The sequence below is a fragment of the Mastacembelus armatus genome, chromosome 15, assembly GCF_900324485.2.
Source record: "Mastacembelus armatus chromosome 15, fMasArm1.2, whole genome shotgun sequence".
Classification (NCBI taxonomy): Eukaryota; Metazoa; Chordata; class Actinopteri; order Synbranchiformes; family Mastacembelidae; genus Mastacembelus; species Mastacembelus armatus.
This window is the reverse complement of record NC_046647.1, coordinates 5,062,414-5,087,537: the sequence shown is the minus strand read 5'-3', so window position 1 is coordinate 5,087,537 and position 25,124 is coordinate 5,062,414. Positions and strand designations below refer to the sequence as shown.

General features: G+C 39.7%; 1 protein-coding gene across 3 annotated transcripts in view; it reads left to right on the top strand.

The window, feature by feature from the left end:
* Positions 1 to 25,124, top strand: part of LOC113131352 (stromal membrane-associated protein 1-like) — a 114,856-nt gene that overhangs the window by 70,384 nt on the left and 19,348 nt on the right. For all 3 annotated transcript variants that reach the window (XM_026308468.1, XM_026308469.1, XM_026308467.1), the window contains exon 7: positions 18,922 to 18,985. In XM_026308468.1, the coding sequence (XP_026164253.1) occupies positions 18,922 to 18,985 (64 nt within the window). The remainder of the gene's footprint in view (positions 1 to 18,921; positions 18,986 to 25,124) is intronic.

Sequence of the window (25,124 nt, the reverse complement as noted above, 5' to 3'; positions counted from 1 at the left end):
CTACTGATATAGTAGAAGAAATCATGTTTACATATAAAGTCAATATATATGCCTTGATGTTTTCACAACAGTCTGTCAACATACTTGCTCAACTCTCAACTCCAGCTTTTAGTGGAGCTTTGAAGTCATTTGTCTCGCATGACTGCTGTGCAAACATATCCAATGGTCTGAGGGACGTTGTTGTGCTGTAATAAATTTGCTCGTGTCAAAAGAAAATCAATGTTGAAAAGAAATATTACCTTATTATAATATCATCAAAAGCAATCAGCATATAATTATTCCCAATCAATGAAAATGCAATTACCTCCTCAATGTTTGTATATTGTTACACTGCAGCAGAAACAGTATTTCAGAGCAAGGACTGGCTGTGATGACTCAATTGTTGCTTCACTTAAAGCGGGTACGAGTTACTTTTACTGGTGTCAGAGAAAATCAGTAAGTCAAAGTAGGATAAATTAATACAACTGTCAGAACAGACAAACCAAACACTGGCTCTAGACAGGGAATCACACTTTCTTTTAAATGCATTGGTCACCATGCCTTCCCTTATGCCTGGAAACAGTTGGGATGAGGTGTGAGGGGTGCTCAGAAGATTATATTGTGCCATCTTACCACTAGATGCTGCAAAATCTTTCACATTTTACACCTTGCACCTTTAAAGAAAATAAGTGTATGCACAGGAATATTGTTTGTAGTAGTAACAAACTACTGTGTATTTTCAAACTATTCTTTAGGTTCCTCACCTTCTTCCCTTCAGATGAATCATAATCTAACCTTATAGTATATAAAATATATTGTATCTTAAATTGGCTCCTGTGAAGTTTCAAAATTAGATTTTTTTAGTGCATTTAATAAGAAAATCCAAAGCGTAAACAAATTATATTTGTTTTCATCTTCTATGTAGGTTTGCTATATGTACTAATGCATTTGTACTGAAGGCTATATAAGGAGAAAATTAATCTAAAACTACTTTACTTGAAGTTTCAAGTCAGTTTGTGTTGGTGAGTGTGGCAGGAAAAACTGCAGCTGCTCCTCTTACCAGTTGTGTGTTAGCAGCATCCCCTTACTGTCATGGTCATGTGACAGCAAGTGGTGGCGTGTTCTGCTGTAAGTGCAGAAATGACAAGTGCTGCAAACCCTTAAAAACTACAGCTCTGCTCTTATTTAAAGCTCTGAAGTGTAATGCGCTATAATTTGGTAACACATGTTTTCTGAATTGAATTCCAGCAGACAGGGCTCACTTGATTAGAGCAGGTGGGAATTTGTATTAAAAATTTCACAGTGGTTAGAGTCAGTAAGATACAATTAATATGCTTCAGCTCTAATGCCATGGCTGTGGATAAGGATGAAATACCAACGCATGCAATGCACTTGTTTGGTTTGAGCAAAATGTAACCGAAAGTCATCAGCAACCATTGATTTATTATTACACATTGAGTCATTGAGTAAAGATGGCAAAGATTTTCTAGTTTTCAAACACAGCAGTTTTGTGTTATATTCTCATAAGTGTGATTTTTCTTTTTCTGCTAATTTAGGAAGGTAATAACGTCATAACATAACCCGAGGGCCACAGATTCGTTTGTTGCAGTTGCATGAATGAATTTGGTTAATACAGTAGCTGCATTTACCCATTTGTGGACACATATCTTTCTTTTCCAAGTCCAAGTTCTGCTCTTTGCAGCAGGAATGTTTTCCTATCTATTCAGTTTGGTGACTGCAGCAAGAATTTTTTTTAAAATATATAATCATTCAGCCATTCATTCTACCGACTTTAGTGTGATCCCCGAGATTCACTTTTGTGTGTTTAGTGAAATGGCTTCACAGCCATGGGACTGATTGCAGTGAAATTGGCTACACACATTCACTCCCTCCTGGGGGTGAGTTGTAATACCTCTGGTGTTCCCCTGGCCTTTCACCTAGAATGATGCCTTCAAGTACCTTCAAAACTAATTAGATTATTTTACCATACAAGTAATGGTATGCTGGTGTGCTGCTGCTGCTCCTGTGTGTGTGTGGTTGTGTGTGTGTGTGCCTGTGTGTGTGTAACAGAAAGAGAGTGTGAGATAGGGGAAAAATGCAGAAGACCCTGCTAGAATAAGAAATTAGAAGATTGCAGCTTCTCAGCTGACCTGGAGAATAAGTGATGTCTGTGTGTGTGTGTGTGTGTGTTTGTGTATGCAGTAAATGTTCTTTGTTGCAGGATGGGATGTGTGAATACTGGCAGATATGTGGTGTTGCTCATCTCCTTTTCTTCTTCCTTATCAGCTGTGCTCCTGCTGTCGATGAGCCCCCATGTCAAGGAGATATTCGAGGACATTTACGGTGTATGTTTGTGTGTGTATGAAAGAGCGGCAGAGACTTGTTAGTCCAAGTATATGCTGACTCTTTAATCTCCAGTGTAGCAGGAAACATGCTGACAGCCATGTTTTTCTTTTTCTCTCTTTTCTTTCTTCTTACTCTTTTCCCTTGTCTGTCACTCCATTTGTCTTCTGTCACTAACTTTTTCTTTGTCTTGTTCGCCATCTTCTTGTCCTCACCGTTTTAATCTGCTGTGTGTCTTTTCCCACTGCCTTTCATATACTGCACTGTCATGACATAGTACTACGTGCAACAGCTAGGTTCATCTTACCATGCAGATAATGTGCCGTACATATCTACAGAGCAGGTGTGAATGCACCAGCTACTGAACCAGTTTTACGTATACGCCAGTTTCAAGAGCAAAATATTTATGTTGCATTTATTCATTGCCTACAATATATCCTACATTTGGATACTATATCAATGTTGCTAATGTGGGAAATGAGCCCTTTTTAGTCATTGTACTGTATTTTTGTGCTACAGACTATAAATCATCTGGTTCTTTCTACCAGTTTAAGTACCTCCAAGGATCCAGTACAAACAGCAACTGAATACAAATAACGTTACAGAAATGGGTTCCTGCCTCGCTCATTTCACTCGTGTGTAAGATTTCGATAGTTATCAACCATTCAGTATCCGTACCAGTTTAAGAACCTGTCCAACGCTAGTATAACCTAAAAATGCAGTATTCTGCTTGCTCATTTCTTGATACTGAAAGTGGTTTCCTCAGAGGCGTTTGTCGGAAGTTAGTACGTGTTTTTCCAGTCATATACAGTATATCACTCATTTATTGAATTCAGGCACCTGAATGGAAGTGCAGACCTATTATTCATGGAATGCCGTTTCCCTTAATGAAGTAATTTAAAAATAAATCTTGTTGTTGGATTTGCTCAATAAGAGTCCTAATTCAGAAAATGATTGAAGCATTCATTAATTCCCTGCAGTTTTCAGTAGTGTTGGTAGGGGGTTATTTCAATTTTGATTGCCCATCTATTTCTGATTAGGTTCTGGTTTACTGCCACATCAACACATGCATGACATGCATACAGGGAAAATAAATGTTATTCCTTATACCCGTCTGTGAAGATTCTCAGTTGTCCAGGCGAAGTTATCTAGAGGTTGAGTCATGGCAATTGGACTTTCAGTTCCTCTATATTCCTTATACCTGGAAAGCAGCATAAGATGACAGTGGGTGGGCATGTCAGAAAGTCTTGCACATTTTTATAGCTGTATAGCTAAAATTGTGACCAGTCACATTCAGTGACACCAGAGGTTGAACTGTACGTAAAAGTCCAAAACATTGATCAAATACTTAGGTGAGGAGGACTGGACTCTGTCTGAAGTGCTTGTTGGACGGTCAGATAGCTTTGGAAACCCTCTCCTCCAAATCCAACTTCAGATTAAGGGAGTCTGTGTCTGACCAGGTGAGAAGGAATCCAGGGCTTGACCTTATTCAGCCTTAAACACTCTTTTTTATTTGTTACACACTTGTTTGTGGCATTTTTTTATCTGAACATTGAGAGCAACAGTGTGAATATCTTTCTGGAGAGACTGAGAATGTGCTTTGTTATCCCTACTTTAAAACAGCACTGCATCTTCCCCTTCTCTGTGACGACTGGCTTTTTATTTCTGCTTTTCACTTCAGATTGCCAACATCTTTCGACCTAGTTCTAAATATAACCTGATTCTTGTACAGGTAGACCTAAAGTTTGTGCTGTCAGCTATTAATGGTTTCTTGTGTAATCTCCGAATACACATGATCCCATTTTTTAGATAACATCCTTTTTAACATCGTTTTTTTTCATCAACAGGTGGTGGATGCAGTTGTCAATGGACAAAACTGTTCCACTTCATTTAGTGACCACTACAACATTCCATGCACTTTGAGCCTAAAGTCGCAGGTTTTGACCAAGCTACTGTATAAAACATGCAGTAGGAGTTGGAGTAACTCAACATACTGTATAAGACTAATAAAACCACATTGCCGGCCCTGCTTTATATGCTGTACCCGTGTGTTCATTTTAAACATCTCCTCAAAGTATTACTAATGAGACCAATGTTAATACACAACACAGTAGATTGGTACGTATTTACTGATCAGCATGTTGCAGACCTAGATTGCATGTTTTTTTTTCCTCAAAAGGCTTTATTTGCTGACACATGTTGGTTTTGTAATTGATGCTGTCTTCTTTACTTCTTTATTCAAGCATATTAAAGTGTGTATTTTTCCCCAAGCGTACCATAATACAGGTGTTCAGACAGATGTTAGGCAGCGTTGTCCCTTCATGGGACATCACTTCAGTGTGATAGTGATTGAAACCTGCAAGCTGTGCCATGCCTTTTATATCAGTAATGTCACTTGTGCATTAATCTTAACTGTGCTCCTTATCCAGCCTGATACGTGCCACACCTGCCTTTATTGCCCACATTCGGACGCTAGCTTCCACCAGATAAGATGGAGCCATTGTGAAGGGGAGTGAAAAATCCACAGAGAGATGTTGTTAGGTCATGTGATACCTACATGAGGTATGATTTAATCAATAATGCGAAAAATAGGTGAGTGCAATGCCTGAACTGGCTGTTCCCATGAGCTGCCTCGATATTTAGATTAGATTGTATTGCATGAGTGAAATAAAACACTTGAGAATAAAAGCTACTGCTGTTCAGAAAATATGAACCCTATTGTAAGCTGTTATTTGCTCTAAATGTAATGAGGTGGAAAGATTGAGTATGGAGTTGGTGGTGGTTGATAAAGGTGTAGGGAGTTTATGTAGGAGCATCACAGACCTGCAGTTCATGGTTTCCTTTTTCCTCTCCACTGTCACCAAGTTGCTGCTCATAAGGGATTTGTTGGGTTTTTTTGTTTTTTTGTAAAGTGCCTTGAGATAATTTGTATTGTGATTTGGCGCTATACAAATAAAATTGAATTGAATTGAATTGAACTGTACCATAGAAAACAGGAATGTAAAAAAAGTCATCCTACTTCTCAATCACATTAACCCTGTTTTCTGCAAAATGTGTTTATGTTTAATTGCTGACTAAATTATGATTTCTAATGTGGTACAGGCGGCAGTGCAGTTCGGCTATGAACTAAAAAGTTGGTGGTTTTATTCCCCGGCTTGTGTAGTTTGCATGTCAAAGTGTCCCTGGGTAAGACACTGTACTCCAAGTTGTCCCCAGTGGTTGGTGGTTGTCTAACTGCGTGTGAGTGTGCAAATAGTGAGAAAGTGCTTTGGGTGCCCTTGAGTGTAGAAAGTACTTTAAAAGACCATTTTACTAAGACCATTTACTTTCTGCATTATTTAGAAGAATGAATAGAATCAACTCATTTACAGTCCAATACAGACTAAAACCAACACACCTGTGCTACCAACAACTGGCGGTGTCTTAAGGGTTAAGTACACGTATTTGATGAGATTAGATATTGTGGAGAAAACAAATTATGAACACTGTCAGTGGATGCTTTTACATTGTTAGATTTTCACTGTTTTATCTTTTTTTTTTATTGTATTCCTTTTTCATAAACTAATTTTATTATTTTTTTATTTATTGTTATAAATATACTATTCTGGATTCTGTTTCATTCTTCCTATGCTGAATTGTTTTGTCTGGATTCTCCAGATGTCAACACAGTGTAATATTGTTTTCATGGTCCCTTTCCCATGCCCTGTTGTTTTTGCTTGTAAGGGAAAGCCCCTTGAGCAGTGTTTTGACCTTTTATTAAAATTCACCCAGATTCCCTCTTCTCTAACCAAATAAATTCCTTTTTATGTTTCAGCTGAAGGGCAGGCAGGGTGATGTATCTGTTAATTGACAAGAGCAACTCTTGGATATGTTGGACATTTAAATGAAAAATTAAGCATAAGCACTGACTTTTCTGCTAAGCTGTCTGAAATAGAATTGGAATAACATATTCAGCAGCTGCAGTCATAGAGTGATCTCCATAACAGATATGATCATCTGACTTAAATTTTAATATACAGAGGGATACTTTATGCAAATGTAAAAATGAATTACAGACAGGTGAGGATATACAGTAAATGTACGTTGTCATGTACAGACGTCAAGTCATACATGCACACTAGAATATCAATTACTGGTAGCAGTTTATAGTTTTTACCCCATTTTATTCAGGTTGTCAACATTCAACTTTGTATCCTTCTCCACCTGTCCTATCACATGCCTGTAACCACTAATTAAACTGCAGCACTGATTTGGAAGCTGAGTGTCTGAGAGATAAGTGCGTTAAGTACGTGTGACCTGTGTGTACCTTGCATATAGAAAGTTGAGCAAATTCTCTTAATTTTCTCACATTTTTAGACAGGGATTAGGCTTAATCTTCTTCATCTTTAGGGTTAATCTGGAGACGAAAAACATACAAGTGCAAGTTCTTGTCTCAGAATGAACATGGATGGCATGCTGCAGCTTTCACCACATCCAGAAGTGGTTTGAGCAATCAGGTTTCAATGCATCTTGAATGCTCTTCTTGGTTTATTTACAGTTAGCTTTTTTTTTTTAAATCAAAAAGCTATCCAATCTGTTCAAGACAGATGGAGTGTCTAATTGTAAATGAGAATTTGAGTTTCCTCTTTCTACTAGCGTACGTGTACATGGACCCATTCTATGAGAAAATGAAGCCCTGTATATTGAGTAGACTCTTCACATTTAGTTATTTTTCATGTTTTGGTTAAAGCAAGCTATATGGTTGGGAATCCTTTTTGTTGATTGCAGAGAATCTTTTCAGAAAAAAAACTGCCACACCAAGTCAAGATTAGCAAATTAAAAGATGTATTTATCACAGACACAATCACGACTGTGAAACGAGTGAAAGATGGGACTGGCTGTGTAACAGAAAGTAAAGAGAAAGGACAGAGTGTACTCCACACTAGTTCTTTGCAAAAACACACAGTGTTTTTCAGGCAAGAAGTGACTCCATTATCACTGTAGTTGTTGTCACTCTCCTCCATTCATCTCCATCTCTCCTTCATTTGTCCCTCTCTCTGCCTCTCTCTTTCTTGCACTCCATGTGTCTCTTGCACTCTCTACAAATACTAAATCACTGTCATCCCGTTAAGACTGCCGCTGTGAGTTGTCTTTTTCTTTCAGCCCATGAATAAATTATCAAAGAGAACAAGAGGCTATTTTTCTTCATGGAAAACACTGGCACTTTTCTTTTGTTGGAGATAGAAGTGTGTCTCTGGGTCTGTGTGTGTACATACGCACACGTCTACGTGGATTCATTTGTGTGCAGGGATTTGGGGAGTGTGTTATCGCTAGGTGCTCTGTACATCTGGACTGGCTTTGGCTCTCAAAGGTTCCCAAGATTGGATGTGACACACACGCACACACACTTTCTCTCTCTCTCTCTGCAGCAACTAAAGCATATCTGTGGTCGATTGGTGTTAGTTTGAGTGGATAGTGTGAAGGGCAGCCAAAGGAGCAGCCTTCTGTGACTAATAATGTGACACACACACCACACACATAGCAAGCGGTGCTCCGAGGTCTAGCAGCCAAAGAATCGATAGCGTAGCCACAAGAAGGCTAATCAATAAGCTCGATTTGCTCTGCTGAAGGAAGAGAATCAGGCCTGTTACTCACAAAACACACAAGACAGACACATCCACCATCATAAACACACACATCCACCTCTACTATAAATGCATGGCATGGATGCACACAGACACACACTAACCTGCTCCTCCTCCCATCCTGTACACACCCAAGCACACAAACACAGGCACATTTCCACCCATGTGATGCAGCGGAGTCTATGTCCCACTGAGTTGATTCAGTTACCCCTCCGAACTGAGTGAGCCATGTACTGAGCTGGTTGGCATTTGCAGAACTCAGACCTTTGTAAACTATATCATTGAACAGATTTATTGTCAGTCACACATTTGTATCAATATGTGAAGAAAAACAATTTATTTTGAAAGTGATCAGTAAATGTAGCAGAAACAGATACATGGTTGTGGAATCTCTTATCACATGTAGCTCTTATCGAATGTAGCTCCGCATAACTTTTTTTCTTCCTTAAACGTCAATATTATCATCATCAGATGAATTAACATTTCAGTAGCTGTTGCCATCTGTGTGTGTTTGTTTTGGTGTAAGAATGAATGGCCTTCTTGTGGGATTTGCAAGGTTGTCTGCTTGACTCCAATTAAACTGACTGCTGTGCAGTAAGTTTCAACAGGTATCTATTCAGTTTTACGGTTTCTATGCCTGCCCGACTCTCATCGACTAAAATATCTCAGAAACGTGGGTAAAATAATCTTTTTGTATAGTTTGTCTAGTCTTTGTATGGTTGACCTAGACTCCATATTTATCCCACAACAAAGGCAGTGACTTGTGAAGCAGCATCTGCATCGTCTTTGGATGGATTCAGCCACAGAAAAGATATCATTCTTAATACTGCCTACAAAGCCCTGATTGGCTCTGTTGTTTTTCACATACACTTATCCAGTATGAATCATTTAATAATCTGACATGTGGGCAGTGATTCAGACATCTGGAACCAGGCTACCATCTTGGCATAAGACCATAAACTAATTAAACAACGAACAATAAACAACACACACTGGAGATAGCTGGAGTGTTTATTGAAATGTTATCATTTTATTAAACATATATGTTTCACAGGTAAGCAAGAATAGAGATGCAGGTGGAAACTGGGTTAGAAACCTTGAATTAGAAACACTTCTCTTGAGGGGAACAAAGTGCTTTATCCTCAACTGTTCAACTTGCTGTTCTACATGTATTCATTAGCTCTACATGTAAGGAAGTACTTTGCCAGGATGAATGCAATTCAAGCAATTTGTGTTCCTATGGTTGTCGAGAATAGCAGAGAGAACACAGACATGAAGATGGATGTTTTCAGCAAACATGTTAGCAGCAAAACTTTCAGTACAGAGAGTGACATTAGGTGGAGATCACAATAACTTATTAACCTTCATACTGTCTGGTTAACATTATTACCATATTTAGAAGTTTTACGTGTGTGTCATCACATGTAAGTTGGTTACAAACCATCCTGTGAAAATAATAAAATAATAATAAATAAAGTGAATAATAATAATAAAGTGAAAATATGAATAAAGGTAAAGCAGGCTTGGGATGTTGATAGAAGTGTAAATAATCTGACTAAAATATTGTGGAACACGTTTGCTGAGCTTTTGACTAGTTCTGTGACCGACTGCATGACATGGCACCAAGATTGCAGTTTAGTGCTGGATTGCACCTGTCACACCCTGCAACGCATCTCTCATCTCACCCAGGTCACAAGATCATTCAACAAGGTGCCAAACAGTCATGGTAACCTCAGTGTGATCCAGGAAGACACCAGTTTGCTGCTGCGATGCTGTGTCACTGTGAACACTGTGAGTTGTAAACATGACAACCCACAGACCTGGAACCCAAAGCACCAAGGCAACAAGAGCCTACTTGACCCAGTTAGACTCAGAGTCTAGGTCGAGTTGCTAGTTGCTAAATGAACCAGTGAATACGTCTTCTGTAGAGTATGGTTGAGAACATCCCTAAGGGAATATAAATTCTTTTGTGCACAGCATGTGTGCGGAACATGGAGATTTTTCAGCTTGAAGATTGTGGCATATGGCCTGACTGGCTATCCTTTTTATGCTTTGTATCCAAAAGACATACAGGTTGTGGACACCGTTACCAGTGGGTCTACCTCTGGATCTGGCGCTCTTGTGCACTTATTAGTTACAAGGTTTAAACATAGGGGCTAGAGACTTCAGGTTTATTGAAAATATCCTTGTCCTAAAGTTCTTCTCCTGTCAGAAATACTGCAGTCACAATCACAGTTCAACATACTGTTACATACTGTACATACAAACAACAAGCACATTCTCACTTATTAATAATCATTAGATCAGGCACTCAGACTCAAACACACTAAAGCACCAACTACCATGCAAACAAATAATTTTTTCTCTTAATATATACTACAAATTCACTGTCTCTCACAATCTGACACCACACACTTGGAGTTTTCAGTTCTTTGTCAACTTTCTCATTGGACATGGACACACACACACACACACTAGAGTTCTGTGGTGGTTGTTGAAGCAGTGCAGTAAAGTCAGGACACCGTATGTAAAACACCATAAATCCAATTACTTTATGCAAAGTGGTGGAGGTGGGTTTCACAGCAACAACATGAGGTCCAACCCAGTCTCTCTTCTGTTGGATGTCGACATGAGAGGGTTAGTGGGAACAATCCTCAAACAGCCTGCTTAAACTCCAAATCCTACCAGACACATGCACACACATGCCCTTCATTTCTAGAGGTTAAAAACACTAAAAACGGAAGGAAAATTCCCAGTAAACCAGTAGCCTGGTGTTTGTGTTAGCACAATTTAGCTTGGTGTCTGTGAAGATTCTCAGTCGTCCAGGGGAAGTTAACTAAAGGTTGAGTCATAACAACTGGACTTTCAGTTTGAAGGCCCAAACGTTTCACCACCCATCCAGGTGGCTTCACCAGTCTAAGAAAAAGCTGGACTGGAACCTCCAATTTATCTCACAGGTTGGTTTCACTCCACCCATCGGCCTATTAGGTAAGCTATGTAAATCAGGTGAGAGTTGTTTGACCCACATTCCTGAGTTGGTTTCACTTCACACCTGGTCTGAATAGATAGGTGAACAAAGGAGTGAGCTCAGGTGAGGGTTGTTGGGATCTAATGGTAGACTCATATGACCCCTCTGATTCCCATTCTTAACCCATTTGTCTTTTGTGGCCTCTGTGGTTGTCCCATTTTTATTAGTTATCTTTCCGGTGGCTTCTTTTTTTGTCTCCCGGCGACAGAGTAAGATGTCAAACTTCTTGCTCTGTCTCTCTTTGCCTTTCTGATGTTGAGCCGGCCAAGAGAAAGGACGACACACACTTGAAGACAGCCCTCAAAACCTGTGGCTACCCCAAGTGGACCTTCAACAAGGCAACATCCACATCAGGCAGAAAAACAAGAGACATGGCTGAGCCTCAAGATCCACAGAGGAAAAACCTCATCATTCCCTATGTAGCAGGTGTTTCAGAGAGGGTAAGATGGATTGTTGGGAAACATCAGATACCAATCCACTTCAAACCCAGCAACACACTGAGACAGAGACTGGTTCACCCTAAAGACCAGACAGCAAAACAAAAGAGGAGCAATGTGGTGTATGCCGTACAGTGTAAGGAAGAATGCTCAGAACTCTACATTGGAGAAACCAAACAATCACTTAACAGGAGGATGGCCCAGCACAGTTAAAAGAGACAGGATACTCTTTTGAAGACGGTGATGTACACATTTTGGACAGAGAAGATAAGTGGTTTGATAGAGGAGTCAGAGAAGCTACCTATGTTCAAGTGGGAAAACCCTCCCTCAACAGGGGTGGAGGACTCAGACATAACTTGTCTTCAACCTACCAGGCTGCCCTTTCATTTGTTCCCAGGAAATTAAGGAACAAATCAAATGTTTCCCAGGGAGGACACACTCTGCAGACTGTTGGTGAATCAGAGGGGTCATATGAGTCCACCATTAGATCCCAACAACCCTCACCTGAGCTCACTTCCTTTGTTCACCTAACAAGCCTATTCAGGCCAGGTGTGAAGTGAAACCAACTCAGGAATGTGGGTCTAACAACTCTCACCTGATTTACATAGCTCACCTAGTGAGCCTATGGGTTAAGGGTTCAGTGAAACCAACCTGTGAGATAAATTGGAGGTTCCAGTCCAGCTTTTTCTTAGACTGGTGAAGCCACCTGGATGGGTGGTGAAACGTTTGGGCCTTAAAACTTAAAGTCCAGTTGCCATGACTCAACCTTTAGATAATGTAGCTTGGTGCACTTGCCTTTTTCAAATTCATGTGTGTGAGTATGCATGTCTGAGTATCTTGTGTAGTCATGTGTTTGTCATGTGGTCCTTAAAACTGGTCTGGCATTGGGTGTGTGTTCCCTGAATTGAAGCATCAGTTAAGGTTGTGTATATTTGCATGTTTCCTTAATCCAAATTCAAACCTGAAGCTGGCTGCCACTTTCCCCAGAACACAGCATAACAAGATTCTTGGTGCGGTGAAAGCTCTCCTGTTTAGTCACAAATAAGATTCACTTCTGAAAATACGTGAAAATACCCTGTTTAAATTGGTGTGTGTGTGTGTGTGTATGTGTTTGTTATTTACCACTGTTTTGATTTGATTAGGTATTCTTTCCCTGAGCAGCATCGTCACGCATCAGCTGTCAGACCACACAGTGACCTTCTTCAAATACTCTAGAGTGTTTGTGTGTGTTATTTGTGTCTCTGCGGGTGCATATATTTGTCATTTGTATGTGTGTGTGTGGGGGGGGTGTTTGTGCACATTTGCATGCATTACTTGAATTTGTGTGTTTGTAGGTACCTTTTATATGTATGAGTGTGTTTTTTGCTTCTGTGCGTGTGTGCGTGTGTGTGCGTGTGTGTGTTAAAATGCAACATGGTTATTGATGACTGTCACAGTCCAGGCTGGGTGGAAGAGATGCTTGGGTGTGGCAGCTTAAGATCTCTCTGTGACAAAACCTGTTAGTGTATGTGTGTGTGTGTCTGTGTGTGTGCCACCAGCTGAGTGACAGATCATGATGCAGAACTGCAGCAGTCTGGCACACTTAACAGCCTCTGACTTGTGCCGCACACACACACGCACAGACACACCCACACACACACAGAGTCATGTTGCCATCACTTCAGAGGGCATTTTTGACTGAAGACCCTAAACTAGCCTTAACTTAACCCTAACATTCCCTGCTCTTCGCTCTAAAATGTAATAATTTGTTATGGAGACTTGTAAGTGTGACTGTGTAAACAGATTTATGTCTTCACACTAGCCCACATGTAGAGACTGTATCTTTCCAAGAAGAGATGTGGGGCTGCTGACATGGATACGGATGTCTCTGTCTGTACTGATGCATTTTCAACACACTTCTCTCTCCATACACACACGCACTGCAACAAGCAACACATACACATCTGGCCTCCTGCCCACTGTCTCCTCTTGCCTTCACTCTCCTCTTGTCATCTCCTGAGCTCATCTTTGTTTCTCATCTTCTGTTTCTTTCTTTGTCATCAATCATTGTCATCTTTCTCCTTCCTCCCTGTCCTTCTCTTAGTCATCCTCTCCCTGTCATGTATCTTTTTTTATATATCATTTTTTGTCCAACTTCTCTTCCTCTCCTCGACTTCTTTTTTCCTCTTTATCTTTCCTACTATACCTGCATCTCTCTGCTCTCCTCCTAATTGCCCTTTGCTATCATCTGTCTTCACACCTCCCATTTTACCTCTTCACACCCGTCCCAGTTGACCCTTTTATCCTCCTATATCCCCTTCAGTGACCTCTCTCCTTTTCCTTCCTACTTCTCCCTCCACTGTAGCTCTCTCTCTCTGGAATCATTTGGCTTATCTAGCCAGTGGCAGCTTTGTTATTCTCCTTTATAGTGTTAATAAGGCAGTGCCACTACACCTACCAGTTCAGTGCTGCTACTGCTGCTGCTCTTGCTAGTAACACTGGAGTACTGATGTCACCACCGCAGCTACACACCTATCAATAGTTGATGAACAAAGCTGGTATTTAAATAGTGTGAGGAGTTTGAATTGGCTACAACTATAGAAATATTGATCAATAATTGTAGTCAGGTCACACTCTTCACACTTTACATTGACATCTTAGTGTCATTCTTGAACATGGAAATATGCATTTCAGTTTTTAATTTTAAACATAAAGAGGGGTCAAAGTTAAAGTCACTGAAATTTGAAAACACTGACACTTGTTCAGTATAGGTGGTCAAATAGCCACAGTTGAATTTATTGAATTGAGCAGAAGAGAAAACATGGAGTATTGTTATAAAAATAGGACTTATAAATTAAGGTCTGTCTCTAATATACATTTGTGTAAAATAAAACCTTGGTTCTATCTGTTAGTTAAAACAATTGTATGTATGTAGAGTCTACTGCTGCTACACTACTAGTGGCTTCTGCTACCATTGCCTCTGTTCCAGACTTCTCTTTCAGCAACACTGTCTGCAACTGTCTGTCTGATGCCTCCTTCAATCATTATCATTTTTTTCTCATTCTCCTCTTTGTCCTCTGTTACCTGTCCCTCTTGAATTTCCTCTCTGTATTTCTCCTTCCTTCACTCGCTCCTATTCTCACTCTACCCTCTAACCAATTTGCAGCTCTCATCGCCCACTCCCTTCCTTCCACACTATTTGTTTTTCCTCTCTCTCTTTTAGTGCTGTTTGCTCTTTGTTTGTTCCATTACCTCGCTCTGCCTCTCCTCAGAGGATAAGACATTCGCTTCATCTGGCTCCTTTACGTGTGAAGAAGGATGGGGAAAAGCAGTGTTGCGTAAGGATGTTAAGTAAAGTCACAGTGGGTAGCCAGCCTCTCTGTATACACACACACTCACACACTCTCTCTCTCTCTCTCTCTCTCTCTCACACACACACACATATATATTTATTTATTTATGATTTAACATCCTTATGCAACACTGCACGGTAAAAAAAATACATTAACAGTTACATTAAAGAAAAAAAAGCAGTGGCCTCAATTTCTCGCTCTCTCTCATCTTGAATGCTCGTAGTTCCAAGTGACTGAAATGTTTGGTATATGGTCATTACACAGTACAGTACATTCTGCAGTTTTGTAAAGTACTAAATAAGAACTGAGAGACATATGAGAAACACAGTGAAATCTTGGGTCATCCATCCAAATGTTACTGAACACACTGTAAAACATATTCAAGTATGACTGATCTCGAGCCTTGGCAACCAAAGCTAGCCCATAAAAATTCTCAGTGTCAGAAATTTGGGATATTTGTACTTTTTTTGACAATGTCAGGCGACATTTGTAGAGGACGTCTCAAATGTTGCATATTTGAAGCAGTAGCAGGTCATTAAATGCGAGGGGTAATGTATTCCCTTATCTCAGTTTAAGATAAAAGGTTTTTTGCTTCATTTTGGACCAATTTTGGGCAAGTTTTGTATTTTTATTCGGAATTATTTTATTATTTATTTATGTAGAAGTCAGTATTAGATTAAATAAAAGCCTAAAAATCTTTCTCCAGGTAAAGACAAATTTTGGTGTGATTTTAGAGTTGCTTTTCAACTTCTAAAAATGTCAGAAGCTCTTTGTACTTTGTTTAGTCTTTAGATGTAATTGGGTTGGTACATGAAGGTGGCTGCTTGTATTAGGCATGTGACTTACCAAATTTGTGTTCTGTGCCATATCCACCGGAGGGTGATTTTGTGAAAAAACTGCACTTTAAATTTCTCTATGAAAGCCACATTCTTTGCTCATTGTTGTCTTATTGTTTAGCAGTGCCTTGACAACAGCCTTCCTATTTCTTTCTTCTTCATTGTTTGATCTGTTGTGCAGGTGTTTGAAATCTACACCGTAAGTGTCACTGTGCATGTTGATTCTGCTGTTCTCATAATGTCAGGATATAAAAGCTGCAACCTGCTTTCAAACCACTGGTTATCGTCTCATCAGGCACTTTTGATAATAGCATTACCTCATAGATAGATGTAATTAAGATGCTACAGGTACTCCAGGGATCTTAGGTCTGGATTCACATATTTAATGAATATTTATATACAGCATTACCATTTCTGGCAGCCTGCTCCCTATCTTGATTAATTCTTTACTTCTTGAGTCCCTTGTCATGACTGGTGATGACATAAAGTAAAACAATATTGAAAAATATAAAAATAGTTTTGTGAGATTACTTGTTGAATAATTTCCACCTTAAAATTTGTCTGGAAATGCTGAAAAGTTTGAATGATTAACTATACTCATGACCTTGCAATGTAAAAAAAGATAGTTTCTCTTTGTGACAGAATTGCTGCTCTCATGTTGTGCATAGAAGTTCATTCCTGGCCTTGAGACTGATCGCAGTAAACTGAGGAAAGGCTATTAATGTGAAACACTTGCGCATAAAGTGCTGTATCTCAATGACTGTAATAAAAAACACATAAGAAACGTAATTGGATTTAGTAAATGAGAACAATGAGAAAACAATCTGAACCCAAATTCCATATACTAATTTCCTTTGGAGTTTTCATCCACATCTCATGTTTATACTAATTCATAATTGCTATAGGAGATGACAGATAAACATGGAAACACAGAAATGACGTTAACAAACCTATGATAAAAGAAGATCGACCAAGCTGTACGTCATTGTCAATCATCTTGTCTTGGTTTCAGCAGACACTGTTGAGTACATCAGGGAGAAACTTAGAGCAGACCTTGCATCCACTCAGTGTGACAGCTGTCAGCTGATGGCTTTGTCTGCTGTGTATCTGACAGCAATTTGATGTGACAGCAGTCATCTGAGGGTTTGGTTTGCTTAGCGGTTTTCATTCAAACTGGCATTGCTGTCATCACCAAAGACTCTGTTCACCTGTTTGGTGCGTTCATTATTGATTGTTGGCCTCCTTTCCAATTCCACTTTCTTTCTGTTGAAACACGACTGACCCCAACAGCCAATCACAAACTGTCGTTGACAGCCTGTTAGCTGCATCACTTGGTGTCATCTCAGATAAGTAATTACAAGTGATGTAATGGATACAAGTGATTCCTCAGTAACCAATTTATGTGCAGGAATACCCAATTCGTCTGTCAGTGTTTTGAAGCAGAATTTTGGCAACATATCTATCCAAATCCTTCTAAACATTTTGCATGGAATTTAAGCTTTGTATGCATATTGAATTATTGGATTTTCTTATTCACCAACTGTGTGGGTTGTAACATTGAAAGGCTACGTAGTCGCAATTTTGTGGTCTGACATGTCTGAAATCAAATGGACAGGCATACTATATGTGTTTTTTCTCTCTCTCCCTACAAACATGTGATACAAACCTTTACTGAATGAAAATTTTTACAAATAGAGCATATTTCAGACAGTGTACTAAAGTAACACTTGCATTAATTGATTGACATCAGCAGCTTCATTCAAGTTTCACTCAGTCGCTTACTTACTTACAGCTGTTTGGCTATTAGTTGATAAGTACAGCAGCATCCATCTATTTTCATACAACAGTTGGAGCGATTCAGTGTCACCCTCTGCCACGGTAAGTTACCACTTTCACGGTGACTGTTCGTCAGTTGTACTGCAGCTGGGGCATGTGTTACATTATAATGTTTGTAGGCGGCATTCAGATTACACTCACATGTACAGCGCCCAGCACATGCACAGAGCATACTGTAGCCCATACTACAACTGGCAGGTTAGCTGCATGTTTCCCAACTATCCCAGCCCAGTTCCTTTCTTTCTTACAATATCTCACCTATCCCTGGTTCTGTTATTTCTTTACCAGGAATGCTTGGTTCCTGTCCAGCAGCACTTTACTGTTGGTCAGTATGAATTCACAGCACAAACCAACCTTTTGCCGCTGTACACAAATGACCTTCCTGCTGCGATTCACGCTACTATTGTTCAAGCTTTGCTGCAATCCCAACACACATAAATTCACAGCCACTGCATTCTTGATTAGGTGTGGACACGGTAATTGTTTTCATTACCTTGGATTGGAACGACATTGAATGTAATGTGGTCCATCGATCTTTTGTTGGGGGGAAATTGGGTTTGTTACCAGCATTGTAGATCTCTCATGTCCCACGTGTTAACCTTTTATACTATCTCTCCCTCAACACATTTTTATCTCCAGTCTCATTCTATCTCTATCAGACCTCATCCTCCCCTCTTCATTTTTCTGTCCTCTTCTCCTGCCCTTTGACTTTTAATCTCTCCCTCTTTCTTTTCCTCCTTGCCTTTCTCTTTGTTTTTTCCCTTTTCCTCTTTTACTATTTCTTTTTCATTGTATTCTCATTTGCTTTCAGTTTAAAAGCTCATTTAGCATGATTGATTACCATAAATCTTACCAAGGTGGCATAATGTACCATTGACTGGCATCTGAAAGGTAACTGCCAAATGTTTGGTATTTTTACTCAATACGTGATTTAAAAGATTAGGTGATTAATACATTTATTATGCTAAGAAAATTAACTACATCAGAGTCTATTTTGTACATCTGTTTGTGCCTCATAATGATGAACAGAGAATTATCACACTTTGTGGTTCCCCTAAACTTTAAATATTTTAGCATCTTTCAGCTCATTGTTTTGGTTTTCCAGCCACAACTTTACTTTTGATTCACTCACCATTTCTTGCACCAGTCCAGGTGACTTTAACCATTACTGTCCATTAGAGGCTCCAAATATGGACTAACTCACGGGATGTAGTGTAAGGCCTTACTGTACATCTGCGATTGAAATGGATTTACAGACTGCAGCTGTGGAAAGGCAGGAACCTGCATCATATGGATGAGTGACATTGCAGTATCTATGTACTGCCCATATTTTAATAAAGGTTATTTTTGGATGGGAATGTCAATGTTGTAATGGACTGATTGAATCCCTACATGTAATTGGACATATCTATAATAATGTAAAATTTAAAGTATAGAAGCATAGAAGACACACGGGGCAAACTGAACAATATGGTAAATGATTTCCCCTTGTCTCTGTGTTTTTAGCACCTAGAATGCAGAGCCAGCCCCAAGAAAAGCACGGAGCCAGCTGTGGACCTGCTAGGCCTGGGTAAGACTTGAGCAACCCTCTACCACCCCACAGCACAATAACCGTCGAACAATATGCTAACTTTTCAACTCGTATTCAAATAGTTGGCTAATGAGTCAGGTGTCTAAATGAAACCAGTTACACCAGATGATGTAATAACATTTTTAGATTGATATGGTAATAACTGCAGGTTAAGCAATGTTTGACACTATAGGGGGGAAGTTTAATGTCAAGCTTTATTTGAGTCATGTGCAGAGACCTCTTGTTACATTTTGGTGATTTATTATATCATCTAGCAGTTAATATATCATTAGTGGCTTCAAACTGCCATATCTAACATGGCATTGTGCACAGACGGCAGTTTAAGTCTAGTCATACTGGAAAATCTAATTAAGATTTAATGTCTGTTCCAGACAGGGAACGTTCGGGATTCTTTTCGAAAGTTGGGTAATAGTTAATTTTATGAGACACATTAGGATATAGCAGTGTACTCCATTTACACTCCACATTAAAGCAAAATGGAATGGCTGATTAAAGCAAGTTTGTGTCAATGTACCATCACAAGATCAGCAGCTTGAAAAGAGAAGGCAGGTCACGTAAACAGTAACGTGAGGAACTTTTCTGTTTAGTATTAGTGTTCTCTGACAGTGAGTGTCTGTACTCGTTTTTTGCAAATTGTTAGAGAACTGCAGATTGATTCAGCTTTGAACTACAAAGTGTGAGGCGCTATAATGGTTTACCACTCATTCAGACCAGAATACATGGATTATTTAAAACATCAGGTGAAGAAAGGTAAGGACAGTGATAGAGGATAGAGGATTTAGCCAAATGTAGCCAGACTATCCTTATATCTGATATCACTTAGCAACAAATCAAGTGCTCAAATAGACTCTCTCAAAGTGACCGCCAGGAATTTTTATCATCAATTTGACAAGCTGTCCTTTTAAAGGGAGGAGTGCACATCACCTTATCGCCGACATACATGCATTTTAATGGCATTTGCACTTTATTGAAGAACTCACCAATAGAATAGCTCAAAAGACTCAATGCACAGAGGATATGACATTCAAGAAAGGTCACAAGCTGGATTTAAACCTGTAACATTTTGAATACATGTCTTATACGTGTCTTGGCTTGCTACTGCCAGTACTTTCTACTACATGCTTGTTGACCTTAATCCTGATGAGCAAAAAGAGAGCAGAGCAAAGTAGGGTGGGTTCAGGATATAAATTTGTAATATGCAGTCACCCTGTGCTTCCCCAATACAAGGCTGTATTAGAAGACAGCTGAGGGTTAGCTGTGCTGCAGTTGCGCTGATCAAAAATTCCCGACCACAGCATGGAAGAGTGTGAGTGGATGCCCAGCTATAAATAACTCGTGCTACACACCTTGCAGCCATGTTGAGTGGATGAGATTTCACACATAATCAATAAGTCAGATACGTGGCAGTATGCCTTCAGCACTCACACATCCCCTCTTCTTCCATCCATGTCTCTGGTTACCTTACTCTGCAGTTGTCAAACAGCCAGTTTCTCCTTTGGTTTCTGTGTGCATTTCTGTCAACGCCCCTGTTCACTTTAATTCAGTTTAGCCAGTTGTGCGGGAATGAAGGCAAAAACAATATTTGGAGCACGTCCAGATAAGCGTATTTACATGAATTATTCTTCCAGTGCATTTTTCCTACTTGGTTTGCAAGAAAAAGAAAAATATAGACAGTTCTTTTTGACCACAGTCTCAATACTAAAATATATTTATTTCAGATTTAGTTGGGCGACTTTGGTGATTCATAATGACAAATTCTGTCTGAGATGTTTTATTCCTGCAAAAAATAGGTAGATTTGTTCGGGAGTTACTGAATCAATTTCATTTTTCTTGATCTTGTCAGTTTTTTTCTGTGTATGTGCACATCTGCATCAGTCCTCTTCTGTAATGCCCCTGACACATGTCCAGAGAGAATAAACAGAATTCTTCCTCCAAGTGTTATTCTAGCAGCGATGTACACAGCCAGTATTGGCATCTGCAATTTGGCTCCAGCTTTGTTTTTTAATAGAAAAGTTTAGGTCATTCCAGTTTTGGTATTTTTAACTAGGACAAAAAGTTTCATTTTTGTCACCCTTAATTTAGTAGTTGTTTCTACAGATATGGTTACATATTTGTTTAAACAAAAGTGCTTGTGATTTCTTTACTATAGAGAGCCAAATATTGTGTAATATAATAAATTTAGGTGAAGAATCTGATGGTCACTTTGACTGAGCTCCAGAAATCCTGTGTGGAGATGGGACAAAGTTCCAGAAAGACAACCATCAGTGCTGCCCTCCACCGATCTGGGCTTTATGGCAGAGTGGATAGACTGAAGCCTCTCATAAACACAGAAAAGTCCACTTGGAGTTTGCAAAATGCACCTGAAGGAATCTCAGACTGAGGAACAAGATTCTCTCGTTTGATGAAACCAAACTTAAACCATGCGTCTCTCATCAGCTGCTCAATACCGTCCCAACAGTGAAGCATCGTGGTGGCAGCATCAAGCTGTGGGGGTGTTTTTCAGTAGCAGGGTACCAAGATATCCTCAATGAAAACCTGTCTTCCAGTATTCAGGACCTCAGACTGGGCCAAAGGTTCACCTTCCAACACGTCAACAACCCTAAGCACACAGCCAGGACAACACAGGAGTGGCTCAGGGATAACTCTGAATGTCTAGAGTGGCCCAGCCAGAGCCCTGACTTGAACCCTGTCAAACATCTTTGGAGACACTTCAAAATGGCTGTCCACCAACTGTCCCCATCCAACCTGACCGAGCTTGAGAAGAGTTGCAAAGAAGAATGGTAGAAAATCCTCCAGTCCAGGTGTGCAAAGCTTGTTGTGTCATACTCAAAAAGACTCAAGGCTGTAATTGCTGTCAAAGGTGCTTCAATTGGGTACTGAGTAAATATGGATATTGGATATTTATGTAAATCTGATATTTCAGTTTTTCTATTTTAATAAATTTGCAGATATTCCTAAAATTCTGTTTTCACTTTGTCATTATGGGGTACTGAGTGTAGATTAATTAGATTAAAAAATCATTTAAAAACAATTGAAGTATCAGGCTGCAACATAACGAAATTGAAAAAAGAGAAGGGGGTGTGAGTCCTTTCTGAACGCACTGTAAATTACACAAATTGATTTTCATTTATCAGTTAACTTCATATAAAGTGTAGTAAAGGGAACCTAACCTAAATCTAAATAGTATTTCCAGCTCAATCCTTTTCCCTTAAACCAGCAGTAGTTCTCTCTGGTTTGACCTGCACACAGTTTCTCCTGGTACTTTGCAGCACCTTGGAGAAGCTGCTGCAGTTCCTCTGTAGATTCAGGTTGTCCCAGTGTCTCTTCATGTGATCCCAGACTGACTCCACACTGCCCAGATCAGGGTTGTGTGGGTGTCAGACCATCTGCTGCAGGGCTCCTAGTTCTAGTGGGTTCTTTATGGCCTTCAGACACCTGATGGTGTTGGGTGATAAAAATCTAAAATATCTAAAGTGTCTAAAACCTCTACACAGTACTTAATGCTAAATGATTCACCTTTTTGAAGTGTTTGTGTACAAGACATTAGACGCTTTGGGACCGAGAGGCTTTCCTGCCGAGGACCTTTATTTTGTATTAAGTTCCTGTTTTCCGTGTTGTGGTCCCCGGCAGTTTTATGTTAATCAGTCTAATCGGTTTCACCTGTGCTCTGCTCTGCCTTTTCTCTCCGTCCCTCTGTATGTATATATACCTGCCCTGTTCCTTTGTTTCCCTGTAGTCTGTAGTCCTGAGTTCCTGATGTCCTGGCGTCTTGGTGTCTTATCTCCCGTGCACCTGCTTTCCATGTTCCTATCTTCATCTCTGGTTACCCTGCTCCTGGTCCTGGCGTCTCCTTCTTCATCTCCATCTCCTCTCTTGTCATTCCTATTCCTCATGTCTCCTGCTCCTTTCCGTACACCTCAAGTTAAGTTTTTCCCTCTGTTGATTTTAGTTGTCAATAAGTTTTTAGCTTTAGTTTAAACTCTTGGGTGCAGTTCATTCATTTTCCACTAACGCAACAGCTTTAATAGTTCCTGGGATGCCGTCTTTGGGGAGTTTTTTTAGCTCCTACTCCAGAGTAGCTGCTTTTCCAGTACAATAGGGAGCATAAGTGATGTATGTTTGCACTGATTCATCAAGCACTATCTTGAGACAATGCAGCACCTGCAGCAGCCTTTTATAAAGGTTAATTTTAATAGTGTAAACAACAGCTTTTGGCATGGAAAAAACTCACAAAAATTGGCTGAATCTGGGCTGCCTGGACAAAAAAGACAATTCACAGAGGTTTAGATGGATCAAAACGAAATTTGAAGGCGTTGTTGAATTTTGTGCAATGACATCGCTGTAGCAACCATCACCTGGCTTACATTACTTCAGCATTCCTCTTGGTGGTGTGAATGCGAACATTCATTGGAGACTGTAGTTCTTGGGTCCATTTCTCAGTGGGGTAGTTCCTAGAACCAAGTCCCTGGAATTGGTCCTCCTGTTAGTGACCTAGGATCTATAGTATGTCGCTCTCTGCACTGTGTAACTCCAGTGCACACAGAAAACATGGCAGTAAGGATCTGGGGCTGTAGAGCAATTGCTCACTTTGCTCAGCCCATTATCCTATTTTATGTTAATAAACTCACTGTCATTCACAGTCTCACTCTGATCTAATCTCAAATCTTTCAACTTTCCAAACTGTGTACATGCATTTTGTTTTTCTGCAGCACTGGCTCCATTTTCAAAGCCATCAGTGTTTTGGAAAAGAGTACCAAAACACTAAACCAGAATATTACTTGCTATATTTTCTGATATCATTGCATATTCAGGTGCTTCTTTTATCTCCTGTAAACAAATATATTCCACTAGTAGCAGCAGTTGTTCATTTTGTGTCTCGTGTCCCTCTATATCATGACTCTATTCCAGCAGCTAATGGGGGCTCATGTTCCCCTTTCTGGACTCCAAGAATCACTAACAGGGGTGCAGGCTAGTTTCCTTTTATGCCATAGTTGTGTGTTTTTGGAAGAAGTAGGTTACATGAACATATTTTAGTTTTTTAATTTTAGCAAATTATTATTGTTATTATTTTTTGAAACAGCATGTAGACTATTGGGACAAAATAAGCATAGAGTATTTTTACAGGTATTTGTGTGAAAACTGATCAGGATACTGCAGTAAAACCAATCCAGATAAGATATTTCTCTGTGGTGATCGTAGCCAGGTCCTTAATGTGGCAGCTTCCTACTGCTGAATGAGGTCACTGTTCATTGAAGATACCAGGAAGCTCTGTATGTGCGTGTACTTTGGGCAAAACACCCCCAACCTTAACTATTTGTCTGTTTCCATGGTGAAGTTGAGAGTCCTCTCAAGAAGTGGCTCCATCCCATAATAAAGGATGATGGGCACATTGCCCACCATGGCAGCAATGATGATTCTCCCTGTGGCTCATTTCCATGGCAATGGGTGAATGAGTTTTTGGTAAGAGTGGGGGGTTAGAGCAGTAGGAGGGTAATTGATGCATGTGAAATTTTATTTTTCGTTTTTCCATGTCAGAATGTAACAATATGACTCACATCTGTCATTTTTGTCATAGCCAAAAGTAATGATTATAATCATAGGATGTTTTCTTCTTAAAGTACCTTTTACAGCAATTTTACCAGTCAAAGTAAAAGCCAAGCTCATAAATGCTAGGAAGATGGAAAAAATCTGCAGTTTAAACATTAGGATGGAAGATGTCACAGTTGAAGTAATTCTTTGAAAATGAGTTTTAATAAGTGGTTTAGGAGGGTGTTGAGTGGTCTTTCTGGCCCACTCGCAGTAAATGGTTTTCCTTGTAGCCTGCTGTCTGGCTAAAGGAGTTCAGACTTGTTCACACTTTAAAAGGGCTAAATTATGGATGTTTCATCACTGTGGTTATATAAACGACCTCCACTGCTCACTAGCTTTCACACATACGCCTTGTTCACTTTTTTTTTTTTCATACTGCCTCTCTTCCCGCTGTCTTCCTCTCCTTCATGCTCTCCCTCCTTCTCTCTCACTGTCTTTCAGATGAGCATACATTTTGTTCTGGGGGTTTCTTCTTCACCACCATGGGAATAGGTCTCTGGCCTAAACACTTTACATAATTATATTGTAG